General features: G+C 43.0%; 3 protein-coding genes and 1 pseudogene across 3 annotated transcripts; all 4 read right to left on the bottom strand.

Annotated features, from left to right (window-relative positions):
- Positions 1 to 3,307: 3,307 nt before the first annotated feature.
- Positions 3,308 to 5,403, bottom strand: LOC144466791 (trace amine-associated receptor 13c-like; annotated as a pseudogene).
- A 3,556-nt stretch (positions 5,404 to 8,959) lies between these two features.
- On the bottom strand, positions 8,960 to 10,248 carry LOC144466825 (trace amine-associated receptor 8c-like). The gene is made up of 2 exons (XM_078174234.1): positions 9,996 to 10,248; positions 8,960 to 9,776 (listed from the first exon to the last, which is right to left on the bottom strand). Exons 1-2 carry the CDS (start codon positions 10,166 to 10,168, stop codon positions 8,960 to 8,962), a joined length of 990 nt encoding a protein of 329 aa, XP_078030360.1. The 5' UTR covers positions 10,169 to 10,248.
- Positions 10,249 to 15,766: 5,518 nt separating this feature from the next.
- Positions 15,767 to 16,938, bottom strand: LOC144466790 (trace amine-associated receptor 8a-like). The gene is made up of 2 exons (XM_078174207.1): positions 16,787 to 16,938; positions 15,767 to 16,583 (listed from the first exon to the last, which is right to left on the bottom strand). The coding sequence occupies exons 1-2, from the start codon at positions 16,936 to 16,938 to the stop codon at positions 15,767 to 15,769; spliced, it is 969 nt and encodes a 322-aa protein (XP_078030333.1).
- A 4,480-nt stretch (positions 16,939 to 21,418) lies between these two features.
- On the bottom strand, positions 21,419 to 22,707 carry LOC144466824 (trace amine-associated receptor 8c-like). The gene is made up of 2 exons (XM_078174233.1): positions 22,455 to 22,707; positions 21,419 to 22,235 (listed from the first exon to the last, which is right to left on the bottom strand). The coding sequence occupies exons 1-2, from the start codon at positions 22,625 to 22,627 to the stop codon at positions 21,419 to 21,421; spliced, it is 990 nt and encodes a 329-aa protein (XP_078030359.1). The 5' UTR covers positions 22,628 to 22,707.
- Positions 22,708 to 23,095: the final 388 nt, after the last annotated feature.

The following is a 23,095-nucleotide window of genomic DNA, read 5'->3' as shown; positions in this document are numbered from 1 at the left end:
GCAATCGACCTATGGCTGCCTTGAAATGCAGAGCGTCAATGAGACAGCAGGATTATTTCAGTGATTTTATGTAGACAAAGCTTACATGTGGCATGGCCAACTGTGGTTCCATGGCACTGGGCAGCTGAGTCTCTGTGGCATTGGTTAGCTAAGTCTCTGAGGTTCTAGGTAGCTGAATATCTGGGGTGCTGGGCAGGGGAGTCTCTGAAATGCTGGATAGTTGAGAGGTATGGTGAGCCATTGGGATCCTGCCCTCATGGGGACTCCACAGTACCTTGTGAAGATTACAAGGTGAGTTCCTTCAGAAAGTGCCATTGAAATTTCAAGGTGGCTCCTCAACATATCCATAGGAAGTCCAGAGAATGCAGGGGATAGAGGCCAGAGTGAAGGCTGGAGGCTAGCAAGCTGGAGTGCAGACTCAAGGCTACCAGTCAGAGAGCACTCTGGAAGCTAGGTGATTGGGATGCAGAGAAGACTGGAGGGACAGGCTCACAAGCAACAGGATAAGGAGCAAAGCTGGCATGGAACTTCCACCTGTAGAGCGCTACTGTGTGGGCAAAATTCAGGGTTCTGCTTCCCAAAGATGGTGAGAGATGCCAGGAATCTTACCCAAAAGTCATGCTGGGAGAAAAAGGAGGCAGGACTGGTGAATATCTGCTGAGTCTATTATGGTCTGACCGTATTAGCAAAGAACTACATTTGCTCCATTCCCTGTGTGCACTTCCCTGAGCTGAGTTACCACTCAGGTGTGTTCAAGGCACTCCAGGGATTCTGCCTCTCTGTACTGTCGTGGCAATTGTTGTTCCTCGGGAGAAACTGTCATTAGTTGAGACAGGACACTGAAAAGGGGTTTTACCCTCCATGCTGAGCAACAAGATAGATCTGAGCTCCTACAGGTTTATCAAGTTTTACTCCTTGGGACTTAAGATATTCTTAGCATGCCCCCACTGGTCGGCAACTGTTCCATTGTGCCAGATGACTTATAAGCAAGATGCTCCAGAGTATCTGGAGGAGCTTCTGGCAGTGTTTGTACACCCTGTAGGTAGGCCTGTCAGGATAACTACTTTTTGAAACCATTTTATGCCACTGACATAATGATACTATACGTACACCCTCTCAAAGAATGATGGATAGCTCATTCTTAAGAATATTTAGACATTATAATATGAAAAAAACAAAACATCTTTGACATACTTTTATAAAGTAATTAAACACCTGTTATAAAATTATAGTGCATTTTATAGTAGTATGCTAATATTTATAATTTTGAGATCAAAACTTGGCCAACAAAAACAAAACCAAGTAATTCCTGTTGCAACTAATAGACAGTGTTGGCACAGTTATGGTACATGTACACAGGATCCATCATTTCCAAGCTTCCCAATCACTGTCTATGTAAGCAGCCGTACAATGTATTCTGGTAGTGCAGTGTTGCATTTCAAGAATGGGGTATCCGCTCCTTAACTGCATAAAGTTACATCTAGGCTACTATATGCAAATCAAGGGTATCCAGTGTGACTTGTCACCTCTGGAAATTCTTGAAACAATTAAACTTACTATTGTTATCTAACATGAAACAGAATCATCAATCGTCAACTGCAGGGCTCATTTCTCATCTCAAATGTTCCAGAAACACATCTCAATGTTACTTTAAATGTGTAAAACAATTTCTTAAGTAAAACATTATTTGAACCATGCAGGCTAGAAATATTTAACCACATCATGATACAGAATGTATAAGCTATTTTTAGCTATTTTAGAGAAAACTGTTCTCACACAATTACAGTCTTTTCTACATGATCACAACATTTTTGACACTTTTTCATCATGGGTTTAAAGCATTTCACAGTACTGAGTCTGCAATGTTGAGGGTTTACAATGATTTACTCTTCACTACAGATACTGGGGATTCTGCAATCCTTATGCTATTAGACCTTACGGCAGCTTTCGACACTGTAGACCATACTATTCTCATTTCCCGTTTAGAGCACTGTGTTGGTATCAGGGGTACCGCTTTGGATTGGTTTAAATCCTATTTATCTGAGAGATGCTTTTCAATTAGCCTTGGTGACTATGTTTTGTCCTTTGCCCCCGTCTTGTGGGGTCCCCCAAGGCTCCATTCTTGGGCCCATTCTCTTTCCCCTTTACCTTCTCCCCCTAGGACTCATTTTTTAAAAAAACATGGCATCTCCTACCATCTGTACGCAGATGATTCCCAAATTTACATGTGAGAGGCAACCCTATGTCAAACCCATGGTGTCAAACCTTGGTGTCAAAATGGACAATGCTTTTCAATTTGACAAGCAGATAAACGTAGTTAGTTCCAATTTTTATCATCTGAGGCTTCTTGCTCAAATTAAATCTGTGTTGTCTTTTAATGATTTTGAACAAGTGATACACACTTTTATTTCCACACGATTAGACTAATGCAGCACACTTTATGCTGGCTTAAACCAGGCCTCTGTTGCACGTTTGCAGTTGGTTCAGAATGCTGCGGCACGGCTACTAACCGGAACCCGCAAGTATGACCATATCACTCTGATTCTGGCCTCTCTCCACTGGCTCCCTGTTTGCTTCAGAATTGAATTCAAAATCGTATTGTTCGCTTTCAAATAGATACATGGTCTGGCGCCTCAGTACCTCTGTGACATTATTCATGCCAAGACTCCCCTAAGGTCACTGTGCTCCTGTGACCAGCTGCAACTTGAGGTCCCTATGACACAATTGAAAACCAGAGGTGACAGTGCTTTTTCAGTTGCAGCACCTAAATTATGGAATGCACTTCCATCCCATGTCAGATTGGCTCCAACCCTCGACTCTTTAAAACTCATCTAAAAACCCACCTTCACACCTTGGCTTTTAATTCAAACAGAGTTTTGTGGTCTTTTGCCCATTCTTTTCTGGCTGTTGACTAGACGCTTGTGTTTCTTTGTTTGTGTTTTTAGCTATTTTTGTGCACTTAATTTCTTGTGTACAGCACTTTGGTAATCCCTGTGATTTGTAAAATGTGCTGTACAAATAAAGTGGAGTGTATTGGATTGGATATCAGCTATGGCTTTAAGATTACAATGCTTATTTAGGCAAGAGCTGCAGTGATCACTGTGTTGTGGTTGTCACTTGAACATTTCCACAGAAACAATGAAACAAACTTGAGGCCTGTCTTTCAGCAGCTTTTACAGCCTTGAAGTCTTGCGCCCTCGCTGACTTGACGTGATGACAATAGACATGTTGCAGTACAACTGAAGTCCATGAGAGCTCAATCTGCAAATCTAGTGGGGAGACACTTGGATTCAGCCACAGTCTCCCACTATAATATGTTGGCATCACAGGAGTCAGGCTGACATATTTTAAATGTTACAATGAGCTTAATAGATTTTAAAAACCAAGGGTAGCAAAAAGCATAGATCATCGGGTTGAGACTTGAATTTAAATAGAACAGCCAGGTTTCTATGGGCACAGAGGTCACGCCAAACAAGCTGTCCTGGCCTGCAAGAGAAGAAGAGAAATATGGGCAAAGGCATGTCAGAAACACAACTACAACCACACCAAGAGTCTTGGCTGCTTTCATCTCAGATTTCTTTGCATTTACTTTCACTGAACCCTGACGCCTGACTGCTGCAATATGAGACTGCATGGCACGAGCCTGAGACACAGCCACCACAAATACTCTCATATACAAAACTATGATGACAGTGACAGGACCAATAAAGGTTAAAATGAGGTCAGCAACTCCTGCAATGTTGTTAATGACAACCACACACTCTCCTGAGCAGGAATTATACCTGCCTGGTTGTTTTAAGTTATCCATCATTATCAGACTGTTGTGTAGAACAGAACTAATCCAATAAAGGCAAATACAGATTCTAACTCTTCTCACAGTGATTTTGGTGGAGTAATGCAGAGGATCACAAATGGCTACGTAACGGTCGACTGATATGAGCACCATGGTTCCTACTGTGGAAGATGTAACAATGGAATTTAAAACATAATATATAACACACATGAGGTCACCGAGGAACCAGCAGCCGTCTGTGAGCATGATTTGGAAGAACATGAGAAGGCCCACGAAGAAATCTGAGACAGCCAGAGAGAGGAGGAGGAAGTTGGTGGGGGTGTGGAGCTGCCTGGATTGAAAAAGGAGCATCATGTATTATTGTTTGTAGTAACAAATGAAAGTCCATTATAATATGTAGCAGATGTAATCCATGGGTAAAATATAAAAGCAGTGTTTAAGTTATTTATCAACACAACGAGATCCAACATTTTCCAGTAACCATATATTTCTGTACATCTATCACCATAATAAATAGAATTGATAATTTACTACTTGAAGTGTGAGATGGAGATGATGACCAGCAGGTTGAGAGTCACAGTGAACAGAGCGATGAAATAGAGAAGACTGAAAAGAAGCACAGCCTCAGTGAGAGAACGCTTTGGCCTCCTGCAGGAGGCTTCATCCACCCATCCATCTATTTTCATCCGCTTATCTGAGGCTGGGTCGCATGGGCAGCAGGCCAAGCAAAGCATCCCAAAAATCCAGAGCTCATGGCCATAGGTGAGGGTTGATACGTAGATGGACTAGTAAATCGAAAGCTTCGCCTTCAGGCTCAGCTCTCTCTTGGTCCATCTCATACTCCATTCTACCCTCACTCGTGAACAAACCCCTGAGATACTTGAACTTCCTCACTTGAGGCAGTAACTCCCCCAACCCGAAGAGGGCAATCCACCGTTTTCCGGCAGAGAACCATGGCCTCAGATTTGGAGGTGCTGACTCTCATCCCAACCACTTCACACTCGGCTGCAAACCACCCCAGTGCATGCTGGAGGTCACAGTTTGATACGATAAGATAAACTTTATTGTCTCACGTGGGAAATTTGTTTTGGGCACATAGTGCGACATAGCTGCATAGCAGATACAACCATCAGCCATCAGACACACAGTAGACAACCATGTAGTACGCAAGGCGCAGATTTGAATAAAATAATAGTGCAATTAGGACCACTGGATGAAATAAATACAACTATATCAAATATCAACTTTATCATATCAGGTAAGGCTAAAAGAATAAATGCTCCTTAAGGTTGCACTACCCCAGGAGGTAATCATAAAAAGTGCAGTAAAAAAACAACAAAAAAACCCTTCCACCTCCTGGCTGCGACTCAAGATCCTGTCCATAAAAATCACAAACAGGATTGGTGACAAGGGACAACCCTGGCGGAGGCCAACACCCACCGAAAGCGTGTTTGACTTTACCCCAAGTATGCGGACACAGCTCTCACTTTCAAGACCTCCCGATGGACGCGGTTGTAAGCTTTCTTCAAGTCCACAAAGCACATGTAGACTGGATGGGCAAACTCCCACAATCCTTCCAGCAGCCTTGCAAAAGTGAAGAGCTGGTTCATTGTTCCACGGCCAGGACAGAATCTGCATTGCTCCTCCTGAATTAGAGGTTTGACAGTCAGTCAGAGCCTCCTTTCTAGCACCCTGGAGTAAACTTCACCCAGGAAGCTGAGCAGTGTGATACCCCAATAGTTCATCCCGGTTCATCCCGGTCTGCCGCTCTGCAGGCACTGTACCCGACCTCCAGGCGACACTAAAAAAGCTGTCAGCATACACAACACAACAGTGTCCAGAGCCTTCAGCATCTCAGGGTGAATCTCATCCACTCTCGGCGCCTTGCCGCTGGGGAGCTTTTTGACTACCTCAGCAACCTCTGACAGGGATATGGGCAAGAGTTCCCCCAAGTCTTCAGGCTCTGCCTCCTCCACGGTGGAAGTGACCGCCGGGTACCGGCCAACCGGTACCTGTCTGCTGCTTCCGGAGACCCCTGGGCCGGCCAGACCCGAAAGGCCTCCTTTTTCAGCCTGACGGCCTCCCTCACTGCAGGTGTCCACCAGAGGGTTCTCAAGTTGCTGCCAGGACAGGCACCGACAACCTTCCAACCACAGCTCCTAGCAGCCGCTTCCATAATGGAGGACCTATCGGATTAAATGTCCCCCAACCATGAGAAATTCTTCTGGAGGTGGGAGTTGAAGACCCACAAACAGGGGCCTCAGCCAGATGTTCCCAATTCACCCTCGCTACACGTTTGGGTTTACCAGGTCTATCCGGCAGCTTCCCCCACCATCTGATCCAACTCTCCACCAGGTGGTGATCAGTTGACGGCTCTGCTCCTCTCTGACACAAGGCAGCAGATCTGATGACACGACCACAGAGTCCATCATTGATCTTTGGCCTATAGGGCGCTCTGGTACCAGGTACACTTATGAACCTCCCTGTGCTTGAACATTGTGTTTGTTATGGCCAGCCCATGGCTCACACAGAAGTCCAATAACAAAACGTCACTTGGGTTCAGGTCAGGCAGGCCATTCCTCCCAATCACCCCCCACCAGGTTTCTCTGTCATTGCCCACATGAGCGCTGAAGTCCCCAAGAAGAACTATGGAGTCCCCAGGTGGCACCCCATCCAGGACACTACCAAGAGACTCCAAGAAGGCCGGGAATCCCAACACGGTGGCGCTCAGCCAGGAACTTGTGAGTATCCCCACACCTGCCCAGCACCTCTGAGTGAGGTGCTCAAGTTCCGAAAAGCCAGTTTCATCAGGGTCTTCTTGAATTGCCACTTTGCCTTGAGAGACCGTACCAGGGGCTATTAGCCCCGGACAACACAGCTCCCAGGTTCACAGGGACACGCAAACCCTTCCACCATGTCAAGGTGGTGATTCTCTTGGAGTGTTCACATATGCGCAAAGAAATGCTGAGTCACCACTCTGAGTCTGTTTAGAGGGCTGAAAAGGACTGAGTGTGAAAACACCCTCAGATACCCTCAGGTTGCCCCCATTCATCTACAACTATTCCCTTGTGCCAAGTGACTGGTAAGAAAGTTGTTCCAGAGTATTTAGAGGAGCTTCTGGCGGTGCTTTTACACCTTATGGGTAGATCTGTTCAGAAAACTACTGTTGTTGAACAATATATTGTCACAGAAAAATTTGCAATAAACATATTATCATTATATCAGTGACATAAAACAGTTTCAGAGAGACAATAATATTAGGTACACCCTTTCAAAGAGATTTTTTTTTTAATTTTGAAAAAAATCTTTATTGACTTATGCAATATCTGGTCCTTGATCATTTTGCTAAAGTAATATTTTTTGACAGGCCTTTTTTGTTAAGGCAATATAGTGACATATGAAACTTCTGATGGTTCATTATAGCACTATTCCACTAAAGTGCCATATGGCATATTTTAAGATAAGGGCTATACAGCGGTAAAGGAGGTTCTTTACCTTGCACTACCAGACTTGCACTTTTGGATGTGTATTATTGTATATTACTGTGTATTCTTTTTATTTAACTCCTTTATTACTATGCTATTCTTTTATACTATTTAATTTTGTACAGATTTTAACTATTTTTTTACTTGATTATGCACTGTACTGTGGAAGCTGCTGCAATTTCGTCATGCACCAAGTATGATGACAAAGAAATTCTGATTCTGAATTCTGATTCTTGTGACTGCAAGCTAAAGAACCCTTTGTGGTACTGTTTAGCACCATATTTGTTAGAGCAATATTGTGTGAAATGACAGCTCAAATGGTTCTGTATAGCACCATTTGTCAAAGGTGTCATAAAGCACCTTTTTAAAGGTGGGTGCCAAGTAGTAGTGGCAAAACAGGTTGATTTGGAGCTAAAGAACTGATTTTGGCTTCTATTTTAGTACCAGTTTTGTACCTCTACATTATATTTTACCTTAGGCAATTTAATATATTTGGATACAGCTTTTGAATATTAAATAAGGAAGCTTAAAGCAAATTGTTACATACTAAAGTTTATTGCAGCCAAAGATGCAACTGTCGACCTGATTTGAATTGAGATGGGATTTTTTTTTTTTGGTTCATGGTTGTGATGAAGAGACTGGGGAAGAAATTTACAGTTAGCCCCACTTCAAAGTAAATGTGAAGGCTGTTTCCTCAGTTTTTGATGCTGACTGAGTTTTCGGACTGTCCAACAACATATGTTGGTCAGATCACACAGAGGCTCTGCCTCAGTTCCAAAAATGGGCTCCAGTCCAAGGCAGAAAAAGGAAAACTAAACATGTTGTTTTGAAGCTACTGTATATAACACCAAATTAAGAAAATAAAGACAAGAGAAAATATAATCACACTTTGTGTAGATTTCTGTGACAAACTTTATAGAAGAAATAACAGGTAGCATATTTTTACATTTGTTCAGACTTTTGGACTTTGTGAAGTCAGTTACATCAATAAGTATTTCATCCCTTCTTCACACAAAAGTATTATCTTATTCCAAATGGCTTCACTGCACACGTGGACTTGTGGACTTTGTGGGCATATTCTGAGTGCGGTCCAAATCCACAATTCACACAACCAACAAGTGGCCTCAAGTGGACTTTTTTGCAGACTCCCAAAAATTCCACTAAGGATGAGGACTTCTCACAACTTCACACAAATGTGATGTTGTGGTATTCTCATCTGCCAACATAAAAAGGAAATACATGTATAATCAATGTGTGAAACAATTTCTGTAATAAAATGTTACTTGAATCATGTAAGCAAAAATGTTATTTAACCACATCATGATACAGAAATATGTATAAGCTATAGAGGTAATCAATATGAATTTTATAATTGCAGACTAACATATTTAAGTTGTGCAGTGCAATGCCAAATATATCGGCTATAGCTATAAGAGTACAACTGTTCCATAGGCAAGAGCTGCAGTGATCACTGTGTTGTGGTTGTCACTTGAACATTTCCACAGAAACAATGAAACAAACTTGAGGCCTGTCTTTCAGCAGCTTTTACAGCCTTGAAGTCTTGCGCCCTCGCTGACTTGACATGATGACAATAGACATGTCACAGTACAACTGAAGTCCACGAAAACTCAATCTGCAAATCTGCAATGGGGAGACACTTGGATTCAGCCACAGTCTCCCACTATAATATGTTGGCATCGCAGGAGTCAGGCTGACATATTTTAAATGTTACAATGAGCTTCATGGATTTCAGAAACCAGGGGTAGCAAAAAGCATAGATCATTGGGTTGAGACTAGAATTTAAATAGAACAGCCAGATTTGTATGGGCACAGAGGTCACGCCAAACAAGCTGTCCTGGCCTGCAAGAGAAGAAGAGGAATATGGGCAAAGGCATGTCAGAAACACAACTACAACCACACCGAGAGTCCTGGCTGCTTTCATCTCAGATTTCTTTGCATTTACTTTCACTGAACCCTGACGCCTGACTGCTGCAATATGAGACTGCATGGCACGAGCCTGAGACACAGCCACCACAAATACTCTCATATACAAAACTATGATGACAGTGACAGGACCAATAAAGGTTAAAATCAGGTCAACAACTCCTGCAATATAGTTAATGACAACCACACACTCTCCAGAGCAGGAATGATACCTGCCTGGTTGTTTTAAGTTATCCATCATTATCAGACTGTTGTACAGAAGAGAACAGACCCAACAAAGGCAAATACAGATTTTAACTCTTGTCACAGTGACCTTGATGGAGTAATGCAGAGGGTCACAAATGGCTACATAACGATCAACTGATATGAGCACCATGGTTCCTACTGAGGCAGCAGTAATAATATATGATAGATACAGATGCAGGACACACATGATGTCACCAAATAACCAGCAGCTGACTGTGAGGAAAATCTCAAAGAACATGTGGAGGCCCACAATGAAATCTGAGACAGCCAGAGAGAGGAGGAGGAAGTTGGTGGTGGTGTGGAGCTGCCTGGATTGAAAGAAGAGCATAATGCATTACTGTTTGTGGTTGTAGAATGAATTACAATTCCATTGTGATATATAGCAAATATAATCCACACATTTAATGTAACATCAGTATAAAAAAACATAAACACATAGCAAGACCTGTCTATTTTTCTTTTCTTTTCAATGAACCATTCATTTCTGAATGACTATCATTTTAATAAATGAATTAGTATTTTGTTACTTGAAGTGTGAGATGGAGATGATGACCAGCAGGTTGAGAATCACAGTGAGCAGAGAGATGAAGGACAGAAGACTGTAAAGAAGCACAGCCTCAGTGAGTGAACGCTTTGGCTTCCTGCAAGAGGAGTTGAGGAGTTGTGGAAAGCAGAGTTCACTTTCTTCCAGAGTCTCCATCAGAGAAAAAGGATGAGAGGCTGCTGAGCTCTGGCACCGTTGTGACCAAACCTCTCTCACATACAGCTGATTTATCACTTTTCTCCATTCATCCCATCGTCCCTTCTGCCCTACAACAGGTGTGGCCAGTTGAGGCCAGCCAGTCACAAACTGAGCTTCAAACAATTGTACCACAAGAGCAGTTCAATTTAAAGAATGTATTCAGCCAGCAAACAAAAAAGCAATCTTGCTACTGATGTAGTGCTTTTATTTTGAACAAGACTGCATGCAAACTCTACATACAGTAATAAACTGTATTTTGAAAACAGACAATGCATGTAACAGGGGAAGACGCGGCAGGACAAGGACAAAATTTAAGGCGGCGGAAGTCCAAGTGGGGCGGGCGGGAGTGTTGCTTAATGGGTCCAACAAACACCCGACTTTCAACCCAGAGAATGGTGGTTGTGTCCGATAAGATTCTAAAGCCAAAGCCTGTTCTTTTTTCCTAAACCCAACCACGTGTTTTTGTTGCCTAAACCCAACAATGTGTGATTGTTGTGGAAGGAAAAAATTTTGCGGTGAATTTGCGGTGTTGTACCGATGTAGTGCTTTTATTTTGAAAAAGACTGTATGTAAATGTGAAATTTCCTATGAAAACAAAAGTGTATCTTGAAAGAAGTGAACTTGAAATGGTGTCCCAGAACATAAACAACCAACACACCCAGGGTACCATGTTCATTGTATCTCGACATGGAAAAGTTGATATGTGACAAGGTCGGATCAAGAATGTCTTCCTTTTCTTAAAGGGAGTGAAGGAAGCAGAGCTTGTGACTGTCTGCAGAGTCCATTATGGTCAGACTGCACTAGCAAAGAACTACCAGGTCTCCATTCCCCGCGTGCACTTCCCTGATGGGCTGAGTTACTGCTCAGGTGTGTTCCGAGCACAAAGGCACTCCAAGGATTCTGCCTTTCTCTACTGTCATAGTGGTTGTTGTTCTTGGGGCGAAACTCTGTCATTAGTCGAGACATGACACTGGAGAAGGTTTTACCCTCCACGCTGAGCAACAAGATAGATCTGAACTGCTACAGGTTTATCAAGTTTTACTCCTTGAAAATTTAGGATGTTTTCACGTAGTCCCTTTTTAACAGACCGAACTTAGTCCTCTTAAAGTGCACCAACAGAAAAGGGACTTAGCTCTTTCCGTGTTCACACTGTCAGTTCATTTGAAAGAGGACTCAGTTTCTCTTTTTGGTCAACTTCAGCTCTGATGGGGCCTCAGTCCTCTTTCTGTTCACGCTATATATAATATATATTGACATAGTTTTGTTTTTACTTTGACGTGGCACTGCAATGAAGTTATGAAGCCCCTTGCTTTCAGTTGAACTTAAAATTGGAGGAAAACCTTAGTGTCTCTGTGTGCTGTAGACTGTTACATTCTACATTCCACATTTGGAGATGTGCAGTATCTTCCATGGAGCAAACTACTCCCTGTCCTGCATTCTTGCAAGCATTACAGGCCAACGTGGTTTCGTCTGTTTTTTTTCAAGCATCCCAGGTCAAAAGCATGTGATCTAGAGGGCTGGATACAATGGCAAAGAGCAAAGTGAACCTGGAGCGCTTTGTGTTCACAATACACAGGTAAAGTGAACCACACCACAGACACTGCTTGATGATGTCCCCTGGTGGGTCAGCAAATCTCCTTCTCTGCTGAGCACAGCCTGAGACAAGCCTTGTTTTCCCTACTTGAGGCATCTAACAGGCCGAGTGTCCTGGACACTTGGCCACAGATCTGATGACACAACCACCATGTCAATCATCAGTCGTTGGCCTGGTGTTGTGGTACCAGGTCCAGGAACCTGCTGAGGTATCTGCTAATCTTCCTCTCCAGCATCTCCACTGTCACTCGGAGTACCTCATAAATCCACAAAGGCCAGAGGTAGGATGCTGTGTTGGTATATCCTAGTATTGAATTGTCTAGTAAATCTGACTTGTCCACAGTGGTGAGCTGTGGCTCAAATTCCCTGCTGGTTGTTTGGATAACAGCTGCATCCCTGATTCTATAGCTGAAGATTTTGCCAATGATCTTGACTCCTTTCTCAGTGAAATAGTACTTGTTCAACACTTTGCCCCTCTTTCACACCAGAGACATGGATTTAGCTACTTTGAAGCTCATCTAAGCCCAGGCAATGAACCTTACCAGGTCCTGGAGGATCTGCCCACTGCTAGATGCCGATGTGGTGGTGACACTCAGGTCATTCATGTGAGCACTGATGGGAGGCTGCCACACACCAAACTTGGTCAGTGGGCTGTTGCAATCGACCTATGGCTGCCTTGAAATGCAGAGCGTCAATGAGACAGCAGGATTATTTCAGTGATTTTATGTAGACAAAGCTTACATGTGGCATGGCCAACTGTGGTTCCATGGCACTGGGCAGCTGAGTCTCTGTGGCATTGGTTAGCTAAGTCTCTGAGGTTCTAGGTAGCTGAATATCTGGGGTGCTGGGCAGGGGAGTCTCTGAAATGCTGGATAGTTGAGAGGTATGGTGAGCCATTGGGATCCTGCCCCCATGGGGACTCCACAGTACCTTGTGAAGATTACAAGGTGAGTTCCTTCAGAAAGTGCCATTGAAATTTCAAGGTGGCTCCTCAACATATCCATAGGAAGTCCAGAGAATGCAGGGGATAGAGGCCAGAGTGAAGGCTGGAGGCTAGCAAGCTGGAGTGCAGACTCAAGGCTACCAGTCAGAGAGCACTCTGGAAGCTAGGTGATTGGGATGCAGAGAAGACTGGAGGGACAGGCTCACAAGCAACAGGATAAGGAGCAAAGCTGGCATGGAACTTCCACCTGTAGAGCGCTACTGTGTGGGCAAAATTCAGGGTTCTGCTTCCCAAAGATGGTGAGAGATGCCAGGAATCTTACCCAAAAGTCATGCTGGGAGAAAAAGGAGGCAGGACTGGTGAATATCTGCTGAGTCTATTATGGTCTGACCGTATTAGCAAAGAACTACATTTGCTCCATTCCCTGTGTGCACTTCCCTGAGCTGAGTTACCACTCAGGTGTGTTCAAGGCACTCCAGGGATTCTGCCTCTCTGTACTGTCGTGGCAATTGTTGTTCCTCGGGAGAAACTGTCATTAGTTGAGACAGGACACTGAAAAGGGGTTTTACCCTCCATGCTGAGCAACAAGATAGATCTGAGCTCCTACAGGTTTATCAAGTTTTACTCCTTGGGACTTAAGATATTCTTAGCATGCCCCCACTGGTCGGCAACTGTTCCATTGTGCCAGATGACTTATAAGCAAGATGCTCCAGAGTATCTGGAGGAGCTTCTGGCAGTGTTTGTACACCCTGTAGGTAGGCCTGTCAGGATAACTACTTTTTGAAACCATTTTATGCCACTGACATAATGATACTATACGTACACCCTCTCAAAGAATGATGGATAGCTCATTCTTAAGAATATTTAGACATTATAATATGAAAAAAACAAAACATCTTTGACATACTTTTATAAAGTAATTAAACACCTGTTATAAAATTATAGTGCATTTTATAGTAGTATGCTAATATTTATAATTTTGAGATCAAAACTTGGCCAACAAAAACAAAACCAAGTAATTCCTGTTGCAACTAATAGACAGTGTTGGCACAGTTATGGTACATGTACACAGGATCCATCATTTCCAAGCTTCCCAATCACTGTCTATGTAAGCAGCCGTACAATGTATTCTGGTAGTGCAGTGTTGCATTTCAAGAATGGGGTATCCGCTCCTTAACTGCATAAAGTTACATCTAGGCTACTATATGCAAATCAAGGGTATCCAGTGTGACTTGTCACCTCTGGAAATTCTTGAAACAATTAAACTTACTATTGTTATCTAACATGAAACAGAATCATCAATCGTCAACTGCAGGGCTCATTTCTCATCTCAAATGTTCCAGAAACACATCTCAATGTTACTTTAAATGTGTAAAACAATTTCTTAAGTAAAACATTATTTGAACCATGCAGGCTAGAAATATTTAACCACATCATGATACAGAATGTATAAGCTATTTTTAGCTATTTTAGAGAAAACTGTTCTCACACAATTACAGTCTTTTCTACATGATCACAACATTTTTGACACTTTTTCATCATGGGTTTAAAGCATTTCACAGTACTGAGTCTGCAATGTTGAGGGTTTACAATGATTTACTCTTCACTACAGATACTGGGGATTCTGCAATCCTTATGCTATTAGACCTTACGGCAGCTTTCGACACTGTAGACCATACTATTCTCATTTCCCGTTTAGAGCACTGTGTTGGTATCAGGGGTACCGCTTTGGATTGGTTTAAATCCTATTTATCTGAGAGATGCTTTTCAATTAGCCTTGGTGACTATGTTTTGTCCTTTGCCCCCGTCTTGTGGGGTCCCCCAAGGCTCCATTCTTGGGCCCATTCTCTTTCCCCTTTACCTTCTCCCCCTAGGACTCATTTTTTAAAAAAACATGGCATCTCCTACCATCTGTACGCAGATGATTCCCAAATTTACATGTGAGAGGCAACCCTATGTCAAACCCATGGTGTCAAACCTTGGTGTCAAAATGGACAATGCTTTTCAATTTGACAAGCAGATAAACGTAGTTAGTTCCAATTTTTATCATCTGAGGCTTCTTGCTCAAATTAAATCTGTGTTGTCTTTTAATGATTTTGAACAAGTGATACACACTTTTATTTCCACACGATTAGACTAATGCAGCACACTTTATGCTGGCTTAAACCAGGCCTCTGTTGCACGTTTGCAGTTGGTTCAGAATGCTGCGGCACGGCTACTAACCGGAACCCGCAAGTATGACCATATCACTCTGATTCTGGCCTCTCTCCACTGGCTCCCTGTTTGCTTCAGAATTGAATTCAAAATCGTATTGTTCGCTTTCAAATAGATACATGGTCTGGCGCCTCAGTACCTCTGTGACATTATTCATGCCAAGACTCCCCTAAGGTCACTGTGCTCCTGTGACCAGCTGCAACTTGAGGTCCCTATGACACAATTGAAAACCAGAGGTGACAGTGCTTTTTCAGTTGCAGCACCTAAATTATGGAATGCACTTCCATCCCATGTCAGATTGGCTCCAACCCTCGACTCTTTAAAACTCATCTAAAAACCCACCTTCACACCTTGGCTTTTAATTCAAACAGAGTTTTGTGGTCTTTTGCCCATTCTTTTCTGGCTGTTGACTAGACGCTTGTGTTTCTTTGTTTGTGTTTTTAGCTATTTTTGTGCACTTAATTTCTTGTGTACAGCACTTTGGTAATCCCTGTGATTTGTAAAATGTGCTGTACAAATAAAGTGGAGTGTATTGGATTGGATATCAGCTATGGCTTTAAGATTACAATGCTTATTTAGGCAAGAGCTGCAGTGATCACTGTGTTGTGGTTGTCACTTGAACATTTCCACAGAAACAATGAAACAAACTTGAGGCCTGTCTTTCAGCAGCTTTTACAGCCTTGAAGTCTTGCGCCCTCGCTGACTTGACGTGATGACAATAGACATGTTGCAGTACAACTGAAGTCCATGAGAGCTCAATCTGCAAATCTAGTGGGGAGACACTTGGATTCAGCCACAGTCTCCCACTATAATATGTTGGCATCACAGGAGTCAGGCTGACATATTTTAAATGTTACAATGAGCTTAATAGATTTTAAAAACCAAGGGTAGCAAAAAGCATAGATCATCGGGTTGAGACTTGAATTTAAATAGAACAGCCAGGTTTCTATGGGCACAGAGGTCACGCCAAACAAGCTGTCCTGGCCTGCAAGAGAAGAAGAGAAATATGGGCAAAGGCATGTCAGAAACACAACTACAACCACACCAAGAGTCTTGGCTGCTTTCATCTCAGATTTCTTTGCATTTACTTTCACTGAACCCTGACGCCTGACTGCTGCAATATGAGACTGCATGGCACGAGCCTGAGACACAGCCACCACAAATACTCTCATATACAAAACTATGATGACAGTGACAGGACCAATAAAGGTTAAAATGAGGTCAGCAACTCCTGCAATGTTGTTAATGACAACCACACACTCTCCTGAGCAGGAATTATACCTGCCTGGTTGTTTTAAGTTATCCATCATTATCAGACTGTTGTGTAGAACAGAACTAATCCAATAAAGGCAAATACAGATTCTAACTCTTCTCACAGTGATTTTGGTGGAGTAATGCAGAGGATCACAAATGGCTACGTAACGGTCGACTGATATGAGCACCATGGTTCCTACTGTGGAAGATGTAACAATGGAATTTAAAACATAATATATAACACACATGAGGTCACCGAGGAACCAGCAGCCGTCTGTGAGCATGATTTGGAAGAACATGAGAAGGCCCACGAAGAAATCTGAGACAGCCAGAGAGAGGAGGAGGAAGTTGGTGGGGGTGTGGAGCTGCCTGGATTGAAAAAGGAGCATCATGTATTATTGTTTGTAGTAACAAATGAAAGTCCATTATAATATGTAGCAGATGTAATCCATGGGTAAAATATAAAAGCAGTGTTTAAGTTATTTATCAACACAACGAGATCCAACATTTTCCAGTAACCATATATTTCTGTACATCTATCACCATAATAAATAGAATTGATAATTTACTACTTGAAGTGTGAGATGGAGATGATGACCAGCAGGTTGAGAGTCACAGTGAACAGAGCGATGAAATAGAGAAGACTGAAAAGAAGCACAGCCTCAGTGAGAGAACGCTTTGGCCTCCTGCAGGAGGCTTCATCCACCCATCCATCTATTTTCATCCGCTTATCTGAGGCTGGGTCGCATGGGCAGCAGGCCAAGCAAAGCATCCCAAAAATCCAGAGCTCATGGCCATAGGTGAGGGTTGATACGTAGATGGACTAGTAAATCGAAAGCTTCGCCTTCAGGCTCAGCTCTCTCTTGGTCCATCTCATACTCCATTCTACCCTCACTCGTGAACAAACCCCTGAGATACTTGAACTTCCTCACTTGAGGCAGTAACTCCCCCAACCCGAAGAGGGCAATCCACCGTTTTCCGGCAGAGAACCATGGCCTCAGATTTGGAGGTGCTGACTCTCATCCCAACCACTTCACACTCGGCTGCAAACCACCCCAGTGCATGCTGGAGGTCACAGTTTGATACGATAAGATAAACTTTATTGTCTCACGTGGGAAATTTGTTTTGGGCACATAGTGCGACATAGCTGCATAGCAGATACAACCATCAGCCATCAGACACACAGTAGACAACCATGTAGTACGCAAGGCGCAGATTTGAATAAAATAATAGTGCAATTAGGACCACTGGATGAAATAAATACAACTATATCAAATATCAACTTTATCATATCAGGTAAGGCTAAAAGAATAAATGCTCCTTAAGGTTGCACTACCCCAGGAGGTAATCATAAAAAGTGCAGTAAAAAAACAACAAAAAAACCCTTCCACCTCCTGGCTGCGACTCAAGATCCTGTCCATAAAAATCACAAACAGGATTGGTGACAAGGGACAACCCTGGCGGAGGCCAACACCCACCGAAAGCGTGTTTGACTTTACCCCAAGTATGCGGACACAGCTCTCACTTTCAAGACCTCCCGATGGACGCGGTTGTAAGCTTTCTTCAAGTCCACAAAGCACATGTAGACTGGATGGGCAAACTCCCACAATCCTTCCAGCAGCCTTGCAAAAGTGAAGAGCTGGTTCATTGTTCCACGGCCAGGACAGAATCTGCATTGCTCCTCCTGAATTAGAGGTTTGACAGTCAGTCAGAGCCTCCTTTCTAGCACCCTGGAGTAAACTTCACCCAGGAAGCTGAGCAGTGTGATACCCCAATAGTTCATCCCGGTTCATCCCGGTCTGCCGCTCTGCAGGCACTGTACCCGACCTCCAGGCGACACTAAAAAAGCTGTCAGCATACACAACACAACAGTGTCCAGAGCCTTCAGCATCTCAGGGTGAATCTCATCCACTCTCGGCGCCTTGCCGCTGGGGAGCTTTTTGACTACCTCAGCAACCTCTGACAGGGATATGGGCAAGAGTTCCCCCAAGTCTTCAGGCTCTGCCTCCTCCACGGTGGAAGTGACCGCCGGGTACCGGCCAACCGGTACCTGTCTGCTGCTTCCGGAGACCCCTGGGCCGGCCAGACCCGAAAGGCCTCCTTTTTCAGCCTGACGGCCTCCCTCACTGCAGGTGTCCACCAGAGGGTTCTCAAGTTGCTGCCAGGACAGGCACCGACAACCTTCCAACCACAGCTCCTAGCAGCCGCTTCCATAATGGAGGACCTATCGGATTAAATGTCCCCCAACCATGAGAAATTCTTCTGGAGGTGGGAGTTGAAGACCCACAAACAGGGGCCTCAGCCAGATGTTCCCAATTCACCCTCGCTACACGTTTGGGTTTACCAGGTCTATCCGGCAGCTTCCCCCACCATCTGATCCAACTCTCCACCAGGTGGTGATCAGTTGACGGCTCTGCTCCTCTCTGACACAAGGCAGCAGATCTGATGACACGACCACAGAGTCCATCATTGATCTTTGGCCTATAGGGCGCTCTGGTACCAGGTACACTTATGAACCTCCCTGTGCTTGAACATTGTGTTTGTTATGGCCAGCCCATGGCTCACACAGAAGTCCAATAACAAAACGTCACTTGGGTTCAGGTCAGGCAGGCCATTCCTCCCAATCACCCCCCACCAGGTTTCTCTGTCATTGCCCACATGAGCGCTGAAGTCCCCAAGAAGAACTATGGAGTCCCCAGGTGGCACCCCATCCAGGACACTACCAAGAGACTCCAAGAAGGCCGGGAATCCCAACACGGTGGCGCTCAGCCAGGAACTTGTGAGTATCCCCACACCTGCCCAGCACCTCTGAGTGAGGTGCTCAAGTTCCGAAAAGCCAGTTTCATCAGGGTCTTCTTGAATTGCCACTTTGCCTTGAGAGACCGTACCAGGGGCTATTAGCCCCGGACAACACAGCTCCCAGGTTCACAGGGACACGCAAACCCTTCCACCATGTCAAGGTGGTGATTCTCTTGGAGTGTTCACATATGCGCAAAGAAATGCTGAGTCACCACTCTGAGTCTGTTTAGAGGGCTGAAAAGGACTGAGTGTGAAAACACCCTCAGATACCCTCAGGTTGCCCCCATTCATCTACAACTATTCCCTTGTGCCAAGTGACTGGTAAGAAAGTTGTTCCAGAGTATTTAGAGGAGCTTCTGGCGGTGCTTTTACACCTTATGGGTAGATCTGTTCAGAAAACTACTGTTGTTGAACAATATATTGTCACAGAAAAATTTGCAATAAACATATTATCATTATATCAGTGACATAAAACAGTTTCAGAGAGACAATAATATTAGGTACACCCTTTCAAAGAGATTTTTTTTTTAATTTTGAAAAAAATCTTTATTGACTTATGCAATATCTGGTCCTTGATCATTTTGCTAAAGTAATATTTTTTGACAGGCCTTTTTTGTTAAGGCAATATAGTGACATATGAAACTTCTGATGGTTCATTATAGCACTATTCCACTAAAGTGCCATATGGCATATTTTAAGATAAGGGCTATACAGCGGTAAAGGAGGTTCTTTACCTTGCACTACCAGACTTGCACTTTTGGATGTGTATTATTGTATATTACTGTGTATTCTTTTTATTTAACTCCTTTATTACTATGCTATTCTTTTATACTATTTAATTTTGTACAGATTTTAACTATTTTTTTACTTGATTATGCACTGTACTGTGGAAGCTGCTGCAATTTCGTCATGCACCAAGTATGATGACAAAGAAATTCTGATTCTGAATTCTGATTCTTGTGACTGCAAGCTAAAGAACCCTTTGTGGTACTGTTTAGCACCATATTTGTTAGAGCAATATTGTGTGAAATGACAGCTCAAATGGTTCTGTATAGCACCATTTGTCAAAGGTGTCATAAAGCACCTTTTTAAAGGTGGGTGCCAAGTAGTAGTGGCAAAACAGGTTGATTTGGAGCTAAAGAACTGATTTTGGCTTCTATTTTAGTACCAGTTTTGTACCTCTACATTATATTTTACCTTAGGCAATTTAATATATTTGGATACAGCTTTTGAATATTAAATAAGGAAGCTTAAAGCAAATTGTTACATACTAAAGTTTATTGCAGCCAAAGATGCAACTGTCGACCTGATTTGAATTGAGATGGGATTTTTTTTTTTTGGTTCATGGTTGTGATGAAGAGACTGGGGAAGAAATTTACAGTTAGCCCCACTTCAAAGTAAATGTGAAGGCTGTTTCCTCAGTTTTTGATGCTGACTGAGTTTTCGGACTGTCCAACAACATATGTTGGTCAGATCACACAGAGGCTCTGCCTCAGTTCCAAAAATGGGCTCCAGTCCAAGGCAGAAAAAGGAAAACTAAACATGTTGTTTTGAAGCTACTGTATATAACACCAAATTAAGAAAATAAAGACAAGAGAAAATATAATCACACTTTGTGTAGATTTCTGTGACAAACTTTATAGAAGAAATAACAGGTAGCATATTTTTACATTTGTTCAGACTTTTGGACTTTGTGAAGTCAGTTACATCAATAAGTATTTCATCCCTTCTTCACACAAAAGTATTATCTTATTCCAAATGGCTTCACTGCACACGTGGACTTGTGGACTTTGTGGGCATATTCTGAGTGCGGTCCAAATCCACAATTCACACAACCAACAAGTGGCCTCAAGTGGACTTTTTTGCAGACTCCCAAAAATTCCACTAAGGATGAGGACTTCTCACAACTTCACACAAATGTGATGTTGTGGTATTCTCATCTGCCAACATAAAAAGGAAATACATGTATAATCAATGTGTGAAACAATTTCTGTAATAAAATGTTACTTGAATCATGTAAGCAAAAATGTTATTTAACCACATCATGATACAGAAATATGTATAAGCTATAGAGGTAATCAATATGAATTTTATAATTGCAGACTAACATATTTAAGTTGTGCAGTGCAATGCCAAATATATCGGCTATAGCTATAAGAGTACAACTGTTCCATAGGCAAGAGCTGCAGTGATCACTGTGTTGTGGTTGTCACTTGAACATTTCCACAGAAACAATGAAACAAACTTGAGGCCTGTCTTTCAGCAGCTTTTACAGCCTTGAAGTCTTGCGCCCTCGCTGACTTGACATGATGACAATAGACATGTCACAGTACAACTGAAGTCCACGAAAACTCAATCTGCAAATCTGCAATGGGGAGACACTTGGATTCAGCCACAGTCTCCCACTATAATATGTTGGCATCGCAGGAGTCAGGCTGACATATTTTAAATGTTACAATGAGCTTCATGGATTTCAGAAACCAGGGGTAGCAAAAAGCATAGATCATTGGGTTGAGACTAGAATTTAAATAGAACAGCCAGATTTGTATGGGCACAGAGGTCACGCCAAACAAGCTGTCCTGGCCTGCAAGAGAAGAAGAGGAATATGGGCAAAGGCATGTCAGAAACACAACTACAACCACACCGAGAGTCCTGGCTGCTTTCATCTCAGATTTCTTTGCATTTACTTTCACTGAACCCTGACGCCTGACTGCTGCAATATGAGACTGCATGGCACGAGCCTGAGACACAGCCACCACAAATACTCTCATATACAAAACTATGATGACAGTGACAGGACCAATAAAGGTTAAAATCAGGTCAACAACTCCTGCAATATAGTTAATGACAACCACACACTCTCCAGAGCAGGAATGATACCTGCCTGGTTGTTTTAAGTTATCCATCATTATCAGACTGTTGTACAGAAGAGAACAGACCCAACAAAGGCAAATACAGATTTTAACTCTTGTCACAGTGACCTTGATGGAGTAATGCAGAGGGTCACAAATGGCTACATAACGATCAACTGATATGAGCACCATGGTTCCTACTGAGGCAGCAGTAATAATATATGATAGATACAGATGCAGGACACACATGATGTCACCAAATAACCAGCAGCTGACTGTGAGGAAAATCTCAAAGAACATGTGGAGGCCCACAATGAAATCTGAGACAGCCAGAGAGAGGAGGAGGAAGTTGGTGGTGGTGTGGAGCTGCCTGGATTGAAAGAAGAGCATAATGCATTACTGTTTGTGGTTGTAGAATGAATTACAATTCCATTGTGATATATAGCAAATATAATCCACACATTTAATGTAACATCAGTATAAAAAAACATAAACACATAGCAAGACCTGTCTATTTTTCTTTTCTTTTCAATGAACCATTCATTTCTGAATGACTATCATTTTAATAAATGAATTAGTATTTTGTTACTTGAAGTGTGAGATGGAGATGATGACCAGCAGGTTGAGAATCACAGTGAGCAGAGAGATGAAGGACAGAAGACTGTAAAGAAGCACAGCCTCAGTGAGTGAACGCTTTGGCTTCCTGCAAGAGGAGTTGAGGAGTTGTGGAAAGCAGAGTTCACTTTCTTCCAGAGTCTCCATCAGAGAAAAAGGATGAGAGGCTGCTGAGCTCTGGCACCGTTGTGACCAAACCTCTCTCACATACAGCTGATTTATCACTTTTCTCCATTCATCCCATCGTCCCTTCTGCCCTACAACAGGTGTGGCCAGTTGAGGCCAGCCAGTCACAAACTGAGCTTCAAACAATTGTACCACAAGAGCAGTTCAATTTAAAGAATGTATTCAGCCAGCAAACAAAAAAGCAATCTTGCTACTGATGTAGTGCTTTTATTTTGAACAAGACTGCATGCAAACTCTACATACAGTAATAAACTGTATTTTGAAAACAGACAATGCATGTAACAGGGGAAGACGCGGCAGGACAAGGACAAAATTTAAGGCGGCGGAAGTCCAAGTGGGGCGGGCGGGAGTGTTGCTTAATGGGTCCAACAAACACCCGACTTTCAACCCAGAGAATGGTGGTTGTGTCCGATAAGATTCTAAAGCCAA

This window comes from Epinephelus lanceolatus, chromosome 14 (assembly GCF_041903045.1).
Source record: "Epinephelus lanceolatus isolate andai-2023 chromosome 14, ASM4190304v1, whole genome shotgun sequence".
Taxonomy (NCBI): Eukaryota; Metazoa; Chordata; class Actinopteri; order Perciformes; family Serranidae; genus Epinephelus; species Epinephelus lanceolatus.
This window is presented reverse-complemented; position numbering and strand designations above follow the sequence as displayed.